This window comes from Misgurnus anguillicaudatus, chromosome 9, assembly GCF_027580225.2.
Source record: "Misgurnus anguillicaudatus chromosome 9, ASM2758022v2, whole genome shotgun sequence".
Classification (NCBI taxonomy): domain Eukaryota; kingdom Metazoa; phylum Chordata; class Actinopteri; order Cypriniformes; family Cobitidae; genus Misgurnus; species Misgurnus anguillicaudatus.
Genome location: NC_073345.2, coordinates 33,960,408 through 33,973,567, shown reverse-complemented (window position 1 = coordinate 33,973,567; position 13,160 = coordinate 33,960,408). Strand labels below are relative to the sequence as shown.

General features: G+C 42.0%; 3 protein-coding genes across 3 annotated transcripts in view; 2 read left to right on the top strand and 1 right to left on the bottom strand.

Moving 5' to 3' along the window:
- The window catches only part of atp8b1 (ATPase phospholipid transporting 8B1), a 38,694-nt gene extending 36,983 nt beyond the window's left edge, over positions 1-1,711 (top strand). Inside the window, exon 28 of the mRNA XM_073871536.1 lies at positions 225-1,711. Within this exon, the coding sequence (XP_073727637.1) occupies positions 225-455 (231 nt within the window). The 3' untranslated portion in view covers positions 456-1,711. The remainder of the gene's footprint in view (positions 1-224) is intronic.
- Positions 1,712-4,075: 2,364 nt separating this feature from the next.
- Positions 4,076-13,160, top strand: part of dym (dymeclin) — a 90,589-nt gene continuing 81,504 nt past the window's right edge. The window contains exon 1 of the mRNA XM_055179747.2: positions 4,076-4,299. The gene's annotated coding sequence lies outside the window, so the exon portion shown is untranslated. The remainder of the gene's footprint in view (positions 4,300-13,160) is intronic.
- LOC129423361 (uncharacterized) lies at positions 5,047-8,604 on the bottom strand. Its single transcript, XM_055179599.2, has one exon. The coding sequence runs from the start codon at positions 8,602-8,604 to the stop codon at positions 5,383-5,385; it is 3,222 nt and encodes a 1,073-aa protein (XP_055035574.2). The 3' UTR covers positions 5,047-5,382.

Below are 13,160 nucleotides of genomic sequence, written 5' to 3'. Positions count from 1 at the left end.
CAAGACGTGCGACAACGTGTCTTTACATTGACTAAACATTAAAATCACTCGCGCTTGACGCCTCTACCGCGGCTGGTGTGAACACAGCATTACATTTCTAGTTCATACTCATGAATTTTGCGCTGCTGACGGGAGCACATGCATTACGGAATGCACTTGCTTTACAATAATACATATTCTGTATTTTTAAGTCAGTGTTCCTGTCTTTTCCTCTTATCCTTCAGATTCAGAGAAACAGGAAAAAGTTTGAAAAGGAAGACGAAGAGGAGGAGAGAAAGAAGAGGAAGCCAACATTCCAGCGCGGCGCACGTTCTCGCCGCTCCGCGTACGCTTTCTCACACTCCACCGGTTACGCCAACCTCATCACGACGGGTCGCAGTATACGTCAGCGGCCGCGCACTCGCCCTGAACTCAGAGACAGCATACGAGAGGTCCCTCAGGCCGAAAACAACTAAAAAAAAACCTACGCGGACTGCTCGAACTGCAGTCCGAATGCACTCCTAACCACTGCCCTTATACACTCAATAACTGCTTCGTAGTAAATACTAAGTGTGTTTGTGACCAATCAGATCTGAGCGGCCCTCTGGAATGAGCGAATGAGAAGAGGCATTGTGTCATTTAAGGGGAGGGGTTTAACGGATGAGCCAATGGGAGATGGGGAATTTCTGTAAGGGGAAAGTACGAGTAAACACTCACCGATGACCAGTTTTGGTTTTTATGTTGTGCGTTGCGTACAACAAATTGTTTATCTCAGGATTTTATGTTTATGTTTTATGGAGGGTGGGACCATGATTTGCTTGTTGCACGTCTACAATTAAGGGTCCTTTGTGCGAATGCGAGTGTGTTTGTGTGTATGCGTATGTGTGTCCGCTTTCGATCTCACCACCAATGAACGAAACCGGAAAGAGCGACTCTGTAGACTATCATTAAACTATGTGAATGCATTTAAATGTGAACTCTGTAAGGAATTATCATCGTGATTTCTTATACCTTTTGTCAAAGCAAAATCTTACAAACCTCACTATGACTTTCCTCCTCACAGTTTAAGCTTTCAGGGTGTTGGTGGCTTGTTTTACACGATGTTCCTTACGGGTAATCGTTTCACTTAATGGGGGAATGAATGCGGTAAATCCTCATGTTTACATTAACACTAAAGCTCATGTTTATTAAGAACCTCCATTATCAGTGGTCACCGTTCCTGCTCAGTTTTTTTAAGTGTCCTTTGAAATCTGCCCAGACGGTCATACGTTTTTTTAATGTACCCATCTGTGACAAACTGTTTCATTGTTGTTTTAAATGGGTCATGTTGCCTTCAGCCGTTGACAGAAACAGTCGACTGTAATGGAATGAAGTCATAATAATATAATAATCTTGTTATCCCTCATCGTGGAGTTTCGGCTCTGCACTATGCAACAGGGACTTGGGGGTGGAGATCTCTTTCTCATTTTAACACTAGTTACAAAAAAACTGTTACATGAGTTTATATAATCTGTCATATTATAATATCATTAATGAATAAAACATATTTATTATGATGGTTGGCTATCAATGTTTGTATTTAATAAACCAAAACCTTTAAAAGGAGGATCTATCCAGCCAAAGAAAAGTGCCTTAGAATTTGTCCAATCTACTTTTAACAAACTCTGTGGATTGAATACCTTGTACTGTAATATACTTGCACAAATGTATAAATAAAGAAGATATCATAGAATTGGGTCTCCGTGGCTTTGTTTAACATTAAGGAAATGTAAATAAAATAAGTTTACTAACCTTTTGGAGATGTCAAAAATGTGATAACTGAAAAAACTAAAAGTCAGATCTGTCTGAATGTCTGTGCACAGATTAATGGACTGGCCTTGACATTGCTTGAAGAATTTACAGTAGCACTTTATGTACTACACGCTAACCATGTACATACAATTTGTAAGTACATTAGTGTTTATTCGTTTTCATATATGTACACTAAGTACCTGTCATTAACCCACACTTGCCTGTAAGTACTTAATATGTTGTACCTTCAAGTACAGTAGTGTTTCTTGTTAGTTACAGTATGTAAAGTATGTATCTGGTATTACCCAGTACTTATCTAGGGTTACATAATAACTACCTAGTATGCACCACTGGCAAGTACAGTAAATATACCATTTAATTACCATGTAGATAGTCAAAAGTAAGTACCACACATTTGTCTGTAAGTACAACATATTTACCATTTATGTACAAGGTAAATTTACAGTATAGCATTTTTTTAAACAAGAAGTGATAGATAAATAACACGATTAAATAATATAAAATCCATCCATTCTCTTTACCGCTTGAGATCACAAGTAGGTCTAAAGTATGATATCTTGGATTTGTCAATCCGATGACATATATCAGACACACATCCAATTGGAAATATATATATATATATATTTGTATAAGCAAAATTTTATGATTCATTCATAAATCTATTAGATTAAAAATACAGGATGAAAGTAAAATTCTGGATCAATTTACAAAGAACCGCTTAATAATTTTATTCACATCAATTATTATTTGCTTTCCCATATGCCCAAGAAATAAATTTCTTTGGCCAAAAATATGTTTTAAATTCTAAATACATTTTGTAGAAAGTAAAGCTTTGTTAAAGGGGAGAGATCATGAAAATCTCACTTTTTCCATGTTTAAGTGCTATAATTGAGTCCTCAGTGCTTCTATCAACCTAGAAAACGTGAAAAAGATCAACCCAGAAACTTAGTTTTGGTAAACCATTCTCTGCAAGCATGTGAAAAATAGGTCATTGAAATTTGGATCCCCTTGTGATGCCAGAACTGGATCTTATTATAATAATACCGCCCCTTAATCTATACAACCATGGCACTGCCATTATGCAGAGATCAGCTCATTTGCATTTTTGCAATTTGACAAGCTATATAATTTATCTATATGGTATTTTACGTACTCTGGAGACACCAAAGATTTATTTTACATCTTTAAAAAGTCATGTGAAATGTCCCCTTTAAATAAATTTTTGAATTTAAAAATAGATTTAATTTTACCCTTCATATATATCCACATATTTCAAAATGCATTTCAGGGCCAACAAATACATTTCTATTTTTAACCCTTACATATTTTTCCTGGCCAAAATATTAAAGTTTGTATACAATGCATAAAGTATGTATAAAATATAAAATTATAAGTATATTTTTGCAATTGAAAATAAATTTAATAATAATTTTAATCTTTTCAAATCTTTAAAAAAATGGCCAAAAATATATTGGCGAAAAATAAATTATACACATTAGGCTACATATTTCAAAATATATTTCAATGAAATTTTTTTGCCATTTTTTTGTGTATTTTAAAACATATTTAAAATTATATTTAAAAATAGTATGTTGCTAAAAACAACAGATACATCACAGAAATGTTATAATGGGTTTAATGTTTATAATGAAATTGTCTTTGTTTAAATGGAAAAAAAACTTTTCATTATTTATTCACCCACATGTCATTTAAACCAATAATGTCTTTGTTTTTCAGTCCCCAAATGCAGACTTTTAGTGTTGTTTGTGCTTTTCTAGTTACTATGAGAGTATATGGTGACCACCTCGGTTACCATCCACTCCTATAGAAAGCAGAAAACCCTTTAAGATAAAAATGACCCAAACGTGTTTAATAAATATTTTTGTCTTAAAGACATGTAATCCTCTACTTTCATGTGAATATCACTGTTATTTAATTGTTATTGAAAAAGTATAAAAAATTGAAATATATTGAAATACATTATTGAAAAGTAAACATCCTAATACCTAAAAGTGCCTAAACAACACTTCAGAATGTGTACTGAAAAAGAGGCAACACTTTAAAAAAAATCCAAATGTGAATTTAAGAACAAATAAAGACATTGGGGATTCAACATGCATGAAGATAAGTAGAAAATTATGACAAATCTTACATTTTTTAGAACTTAAAAAAACCTTTCTAGAGCAAAAGCTCATGATGACGTTTCCTGGCAACCGTCCGACTCCGAGCCATTTCCTTTCCTAATTAATATTAATTTGCCAAACACGGTGATTGGAGCGCCGAGCTGCGCATGCTCCGCAAGGTGGGCTGTCACGCTCAACGTTGGTGACGTGGAGACGCAGAGCTGACCGTCAATACGCGTTTAACTTACGTCCAAACTCACTTTAGCGAACAATTACCGTAATTATATACTCTTTACTGACTATAATTCATCTGTAAACACACAGTCGCCTGTCTGAGGAAACAACAGCGGTGTTTTACAGAGCTGTCACATCTGACATTCACCCGGTAAGTTTACTAGCCGTTGAGTCTGTTAGCACGTTAGCAGAAGAGCTAACGGCTTTACAATGGATTTCTTCATTCACTCGAGTCTGCAGGCTAGGAGATGCTAAGAGTTCATCTTCCTTGACGCTTACTCATTTCTAAATAAGATGTATTCTTTTGAGTAGATGTTTAAATATATTTTAGTTGTTTTGTATGCAGTTGGGTTAGTAAAGGTTGGTATAGATGAATTATTCAACGGCCCTTAGTGAGGTTTTGGATGAGATACTCTGATGACTGGGGATCAACAACAACATATTCTGTTTATTCAATGTTGTGTATGTTGTATTTGTGCAGTACTTATTATGTTTTGTGTGTAGTTTTGAATTATGAATAATGTATGTGTTTATCTGTCTAAAAATCATGTTTGTATACCAGAGTTTAGAGTCATGCAGGTGTTTATTCAGTAAGTTAGTTTTTACTGTAGATATTTCCCTGTAGTTTGTTGACATCTGTCATATATTGACAGCAATGCTTCTTTGCATTGGTTAATTATTGTGTGAAGTCTAGCTTGTGGCAATGACATTGAGACATTTTTTTCAACATTGCATATACGATTGTGCTTTCGTGCACTGTTAATGTTTAAATGTAGATTTACAATGTTGTTCAAATGAAACTATAGGTTACTTGCGTAACCCCGGTTCTCTGATAGCATTAAGTGAGGTGTCTCACTATGGGATACGCCCCTTCCGCGTATTCTCAGAAGCCCTTATTACATTACGCCAGCCGCTATTGGCTGGCAGGCATGACGCTTGTGCCCTGGGAGTGGCTCCTACCTCAGTATAAGATGAGGCGCACAACGTCATTTCCTTATTCAAACAAGCACACCTCTTCCTCGCTTCGCACAGCAAGGAGGGTGATCTGGTGAGACACCTCACTTAATGCTATCAGAGAACCGGGGTTACGCAAGTAACCTATAGTTCTCTTTCAAGCATACGTTTCGGTGTCTCACTATGGGATATCCTAACTCCCGTATTGCCAGATAGCCTGTTCGAACTCTCCTGCCAACCAAATCAATAATAAACATATTTAGACTGGGCGAGTGAGAATTCATGATCCTACACTCAAAACAGCATGCGCTAGTGTCTGCGCTGTGACATCTAGCTTATAAAATCTTGCAAAAGTGTGCGGTGAGGACCAACTCGCCGCATCACAAATGTCCTGTATTGTGACACCTTTAAAAAGAGCCCACGAAGTCGACATTCCTCTGGTCGAGTGTGCACGTAAACCAGACGGAGCTGTAAGCCCCTTACTGGAATATGCCAGTGAAATGGCATCCACAATCCAGTGCGATAACCGCTGTTTTGTTATTGGTTGTCCCGAGCGCGGTTTAGCCCAAGAAACAAACAGCTGATCACTCTGTCTGAACCCTTCGGTCCTGCTCACGTACATACGCAGCGCGCGCACCGGGCATAAGGAATTTAATTTCTGCTGTTCTACTGAAGCAAATGGCGGGGGATAAAATGCTCTTAACTCAAGAGGAGCAATAGCATTAATAACTTTAGGCATGAATGCAGGGTTTGGTTTCAACGCAACCCCCACATCCCCCTGCATAAATTGCATACATGCAGAATGCACAGAAAGTGCGTGAATCTCACTCACACGCTTCGCTGAAGCCAGAGCCAACAGCAGCGCTGTTTTAAACGATAACACCTTAAGATCAGCTTTGTCTAGCGGTTCGAAAGGGGCTGCCGAAAGGGAATCCAGTACCAGTTCTAAATCCCATGAGGGAGAAAGCGGTCTTGAAACAGGCAACGCGCGGCGCGCGCCCTTCATAAAACGGCATACTAGAGGATGTTGTCCAACAGTCTTGCCATCAAATCCTATGTGACATGCTGATATGGCAGCTAAGAACACTTTTATCGTAGAGAATGCCTTCCTCTGATCTATCAAATTCTGGAGAAATGATAGTATTACTGCCACTGAGCACTGAAAGGGAATTTCGTGCTTATCTGCGCACCATCGCTCAAACACACCCCATTTACAGTCATACAAAGATCTAGTAGAGGATGCTCTAGCATTTTGTATGGTCCTGATAACGCTGTCGGGCAAACCTGTTGCATTCAAGATGAACCACTCACTGGCCACGCCCATAGTGCCAGGCGTTCCGGGTGTGGATGAAAAATCTCTCCCCCTGCCTGTGACAGCAGATCTCTTCGTATCGGAAGAGACCACGGCTCTTCGTATAGCATATGTATGATCTCCGCCAGCCAACACTTCCCCGGCCAGCGCGGAGCTATTAATATCAATCTCAACCCTTCCATCCTCACTCTGTCGAGAACAGGGGGTATTAATGCTATCGGAGGAAACGCATAAAGGAGAGTGCGGGGCCATTCGTGCGCTAACGCATCTATCCCCAGAGGTGCGTTCCGATCTTTTATGGAGAAAAACCGAGGGCACTGCGCATTGTCCCAGGACGCGAACAGGTCCACTGTCGCTGTGCCATATCTGTGCCAGATCTGATCGACCACTTCCCTGTTCAGTTCCCAATCCCCGTACAGAGGATTGCCCCTGGAAAGCAGATCTGCACCCCGGTTCGTTACCCCCGGTACATGCGTCGCTCTCAGAGATAAGAGGTTGGCACTGGCCCATAAAATCAGTCTGCGTGCCAACGTGTGTAGGGGGAGTGATCTGAGACCTCCCTGACGGTTTATGTATGCCACCACTGTGGTATTGTCCGTCCTCACGAGGACATGATGCCCCTTTAAAAATGGGAGAAAATGTCTCAGTGACAGAAAGACGGCCAGCATTTCCAGATAATTTATGTGGAGATTGGATAGATGTCGGCCCCATCTCCCGCTCACTGATCTGCCCTCGTGAATGCCCCCCCAACCGGACAGCGACGCGTCCGTCGTTATGACCTTTCTGGACTGAATGACCCCCATTTGCGTCCCTCTGGTCAGAAAGGATGGGTGCCTCCACTGGCGCAGTGCCAGCACCGCTTCTGACGTAACCCTCACTCTCCTCCGAGAGTGTCGTAAGGGGTCTAGTCTTAGTGACGCACCCCAGCGCTGGAATTCCCTCATAAATAGTCTGCCTAACGGAATGACTATTAATGACGAGGCCATCAGTCCTAATAATCTTAGGCATGTACGAAAGGGAACATTGTTTTCCCTCCGAAACATGGCCAGACATTGAATGAATTTTCCCACTCTCTCCTCTGACAGCCGCGCCCTGAACGCGACTGAGTCCAGTAACAGACCCAAATATGTTATTGACTGCGTGGGAATTAAAACACTCTTTTCGGTGTTCAATTTCAAGCCCAGTTTCTGTAGATGCTCCACCAGCATCCGTGTGTGTTCTCTCGCGCTCTGTTCCGATTGAGCCGCTACCAGCCAGTCGTCTATGTACGTAACGAGACGAATGCCTTTCTCTCTTAGCGGGGTTAAAGCCGCTTCTGTACATTTGACAAACACTCTTGGGCTGAGAGAGAGTCCGAAGGGGAGAACCAAGTACTCGTATGCCACCCCCTGGAATGCAAACCTTAGGAATTTCCTGTGGGGTGGATATATATTTATGTGAAAATACGCGTCCTTCAGGTCGATGGACGTGAACCAATCGCCTGGGCGCAACAGTTTCAGGAGTGTGGAATGAGTGAGCATTCTGAACTTGTACCGCCTTAGGTATTTGTTTAATGCCCTCAGATCTAATATGGGTCGGAGAGCTCGCGTCCCTTTCTTCGGGACTAGAAAATACCTCGAGTAAAATCCACTGTGGCTTTGCTCTCTCGGAACCACTCGTATCGCTCTTTTCTCCAAAAGAGAGATAATTTCCTCCTGTAAAACGTGTTCTAAATTTCCCCGTACCCGAGAATGAATTATTCCCTTGAACTGCGGGGGGCAAGAGGCAAACTGCAGTCTGTACCCGAACTGTATTGTCCTTAATACCCAGCGGGACTGTGTGCATTCTCGCCAGTGGCTCATTTGTGATGTACTGGCGCCCTCTTGTGGCCGAATTGGGGAAGAGTTCATGATCTGTATTGCGCATGCGTGAACAGTTTGCGTTTGGACAGAGTTTAGCTCTTTCGCCCCCCTTAGGGGTCTGGTGACACCCCAAGGTGGCGTAATATGTTCTGCTGATATGTTTTGCAACATTTTTTGGGGGATTTTGTTTTGCAACATTTTTTGGGGTAACAGTGAAAACTTTATTGAACTTTGACAGTGTAAAGTGCTTGTGACTAGTGGGTGGGTATGCACCACTACAGCATCTATCTTTCTCTTCACTGCTGACTGTCCCCTGACCCGAACGGTCTCTGCTGTCCCCGCAGAACATATGGGAATCTCTGAACTCATTCCCTCTTGAACACTGAGTGAAAGAAGGTCGAGAGCTCGCGTACAGGGGGGCGTTTGCGGGCTCTCTCTTCTCCGAAAGACTGTCAAACCGCCTTCTTCTTCCTCCTCCCCATCTGAGTGGGGTGGGGAGCTGGTGGGTCAGTCTGTGCTGTAGAGGGCGGACCAGTCTTACGATGCCAGACGGGCTTTTGTTCGCGAGCTGCAGTCTGACCCGGCGCGTTCATCTGCGTAGGTCTCTGCCGTCTAGGGATGCGGAAACTGGGGGGTGGGCGAGCCGCCGTCTGTGCATAAGTCGGGCGAGGCGGTGGCGGAGGCGCGCTCTGTGTCTTTCTAGGCAGACAGAGCTGCAAAGCCTCATCGTCTCTCTTCTTTTCCTCGCATCTCTTTTGCATCCGAGTCAGAGCGGAACCAAATATGCCCTCTGAGACGACCGGAGCATCCAAAATGGCTTCCTTCTCCCTGTCTGAAAGATTAGCCAAGTTAAGCCAACGTCCTCTCTCTTGAATAACCATGGTAGCCATGGCCTTGCCCGCGGCCTGAACCGCGCATCTCTGTAAACGAAGTGAGAGATCCGTAACCACACAGATTTCATCCCACTGTGTCTGACTTGGCGTGGCAGACACTTCGTCCTGTAATTCCGCTTGGTATGCGGTTAGCATAGAGATGGCATTCAGGGCCCTTACTGAGAGAGCGACCGCCTTGTAAGCGCGTTCCGTCATGTTAGACTGAAATCTGTCCGCTTTGGACGGTAATGTGGGGTTGGCAGCCGCCGAGCGCCTAGGATGCAAATGTGCGGCTACCAACGGCTCCATGGGGGGCATGCGGAGAAGGCCCTCCTTCTCCATCCCTTCCAAGTCGAGAACCGATCCACCTTGAATGGGAATCTTGCCTGTGAAAGGTTTGTCTTTCCAGGTGACAGCGAGTTCCTCCAGGAGTTCTGGGAAAACTGGAAGGAGTTGTCTCGCCGCCCGTTTCGCTCTCGGCAACCGTTTTCCCTCGTAGCGTGACTTTGCAGCTTCCGCTATTACGGTCGGCCACGGAATATTAAGTTTCTCCGCCGCGCGTTTGCACACGTCCTGCAGATCAACACTGAGAAGCGGAGAGGGTGGTGCCCCACCCGCCTCCTCCGTGGTTCCCGCCGCATCGAGGGGCTGGGCCGGTTGAGCAGGTGTAAGGAAGAGGGAGTCCTCGAAATCCTCCTCTTCCGAGTAAAGGATGTCTGAGTGCTCCTCATCCTCATAGTCCAGCAGATCCTCTTCCTCATCGTCCGTGGTGGGGACTTCGGGGAAGGGAGCGCAAGCATCGAGCTGTTCACCCCAGGATAAAGTTGCCTTGGTGGGCAACTCGATCGGAATAGGAACCTGTGGAGTGACAGTCGTAGCAGCAGCTGATACGAGGGGGTCTTGGCCTGTCAGGCTAGCTTGGCGTGCTAGCCTGCGACGAAGGCTCTTCATCGTAAAACGCGCACAATGCTCGCAAGAACCGGGAGCTTCGATCGCTGCCTGGGCGTGTTTCAACCCGAGACAAGCAGAGCATACCTGGTGAGTATCCTTGCTCGAGATCTTGTTCCCGCACGTGCATGGTCGCGGAAGATTTCCCTCTGTAGCTGAGGTACTCTGCATTGCTGCAGCCATCCTATTAAGTAAAAAATCCTGCAATAAGCTGGAGTGCAAACTGAAGGATTTGGCGAAACACGGCGTGGCGGCCGATGAATCGTCAGTATCGGTAAGGCTTCTGGTGTGAAGCGAGAAGAGGTTTTTGAATAAGGAAATGACGTTGTGCGCCTCATCTTATACTGAGGTAGGAGCCACTCCCAGGGCACAAGCGTCATGCCTGCCAGCCAATAGCGGCTGGCGTAATGTAATAAGGGCTTCTGAGAATACGCGGAAGGGGCGTATCCCATAGTGAGACACCGAAACGTATGCTTGAAAGAGAACTTTGGAATTGGTCTACACCAGTGGATGTATAGATAAAATGAGATGGAAAACTAGTTTCAGTTAACTAGTTAAAAGAACAGTTCAAATTTGTTATATATATACACACACATACATACATACATAGCCTCACAGATTAAGGCTATGTTTACACAACAACGATGTAGTAATAAATTTAGACATTTTTCTTTCACTTTTAAAAAAATAATAATGTACACGCGTCATGACGCGTTGTTTTTAAAGATCCACATTTAAAGGTGCAGTGTGTAAATGTTAGTACATAGTGGTGAGGTTGCAAATTGCAACAAACGTTTCAGTCCACCGTTCACCGAAACGCATAGAGAAGCTACGGTAGCCGCCACCGGACAACCATGTCATTGTTGGAGACAAATTAGTAAAAAAAGTTTGTCCGTTAAGGGCTTTTGTAGAAACAAAATGGCGACTTCCATGTAAGGGGACCCTCTGTGTATGTAGATAAAAACATCTCATTCTAAGGTAATAAAAACATAACACTTCATTATGAAAGGTCTTTATACACCACTGATAATATAGTTATGTATTTTATATTGCATTTCTGTCAAGAGATCCTTATAAAAGTTACACACTACACCTTTAAACGTATCCACGAAGGCCAGTAGATGCCGATGTTACTTTGTAAGAAATACTGCAAGTAGTGATGGTTGCTTTCAAAACACTGTTTAGTGAGGCTTTGAAACCTTACGAATCTTTTGTTTCGAATCATTGGTTTGGAGCATGTTTCAAACTGGCCAAGTCACGTGATTTTGGCAAACAAGGCTTTGTTACGTCATAACTGTTTCGAAACATTTTGAATGAACCCCGATGGTGTCGATCTAAAAGTGATCTCATGAATCAGTGTCTACCATGCTTCACTCATTTCGAGTCAGTCATGTTAAAGGTCCCATTTTTCCTGTGTTTTCAAAGACTTTATTGTGTTTATGGTGCGCAATATAATGTGTTCATGTTTCGTGTGTAAAAAAACTTAGTATTTTTCACACAATTTACTTATCTCCATACCGCTGTTTTTACTGTCCTAAAAATGTGCAGATGTCCCCTTGTTCTGTGAAGTCCCTTTTTCAGAAATGCGTAACGAGTTCTGATTGTGTAGCTGGTCCAGTGTGTTGTGATTCGACAGCAGCTTAGCTTAGCCTGAGCCATTTGAGCTTAGCAAAATGAGCAAAAACTCTTATTTTGATGTAATTTACCCGGAAGTAGAGGGCTGTAGTCCAAACTGGCCGTTAGCTGTACGCTTTGAAAAGGGAATTCTGTTAAAGAAACTATAGCGCTTGGCAGTGAACTTTGAGCTTAATCATTTTACGGGTATTATTTATGCCCTTACAGCAACATTACACACTAACTAAAGTTTGAAAAATGGGATCAGGAAAAATGGGACCTTTTATGAAATGTGTCTATTGTGTTTGTTGGTCATTTGTTGTTAAAAGTTTTAAGTATAATGAGTGACACTAAAAAACCAAGGCCAATTGTTTGGGAACATTTTGAAAATTTGGAAAACAAAATTGTAAGGTCTATGTAATCACCTGACATACCACAACAATAATACTAATATTTAAAGACATTTAATGGTTTAATAAATAATTAGCAATTGTTTGTAATTGTCTATGGGGCAGTTTTCTGGAACAGGGTTTAAAAAAATCTAGGATTAGGCTAGGCCTTAGTTATATTAGGACATTTAAGTAGTTTTTACAAACAAATCTTACAAACATTACTTTGTATGCATCTTGAGACAAAACAATGGGACTGATATGTGTCAAGATATGTCAGTACAAGGTGTTTTCAAATTAAGGCAGCTCAAGCAAGCATTTAAGTCTGGGACTAGGATAAGCCCTATCTGGGAAATGGCCCCATTAAGTTTAGGCCTAGATCTTGTTGTCTTTAGACATTTAGACCAGCAGGTGTTGCCAGGGTGTATGGCATTTGTAATGCTTCAAAACAGTAAATCATTTTGTGAAGCAATTGCTTCAATTGATTCAAAGCTTTGAAAATCTTTGTTTCGCTCATCACCACCTACATGTCTACACGCATACTGTACGCATTCAATTACAGAGTTATAAATAAGTTGGGTTTGTTACGTAATTGACCTGTGACTATAAAGCAGCAAAATTGTGTAAACTTTGTTGGAGAAGTGTTTATAAAACTAAGTATCTTGAGCAGCACAAACACAGCCATGTATGCCGCCATTGTTGTTTTGGTTATACTAGCACATTCCTATAGACTTAACTTAACACATGTGGATGACATCACCGTTTCCAGAGATTTGCATTTTTGTAGTTTACACAAAGCGTTGTTTTTAAAAACGTGCACTTTGAAAAGTTTGTCATTTCAGGACCCCAAAATTCTGTTATGAACAGCCAAAACACATAATTCGGGTAAAAACGTTGTTGCCTAAATGGCCTTTAAAGGGATAGTTCACAAAAAAAAAAAAAAAAGAATATTCTGTCATAATTTTCTCACTCTCATGTTGTTGAAAACCTGTAATTCTTTGATCTGATGAACACGAAGGAAATCGTTTGAGGAATGTTTGTAACCACACCGATCATGAGCACCATCTACTTTCATAGTAGAA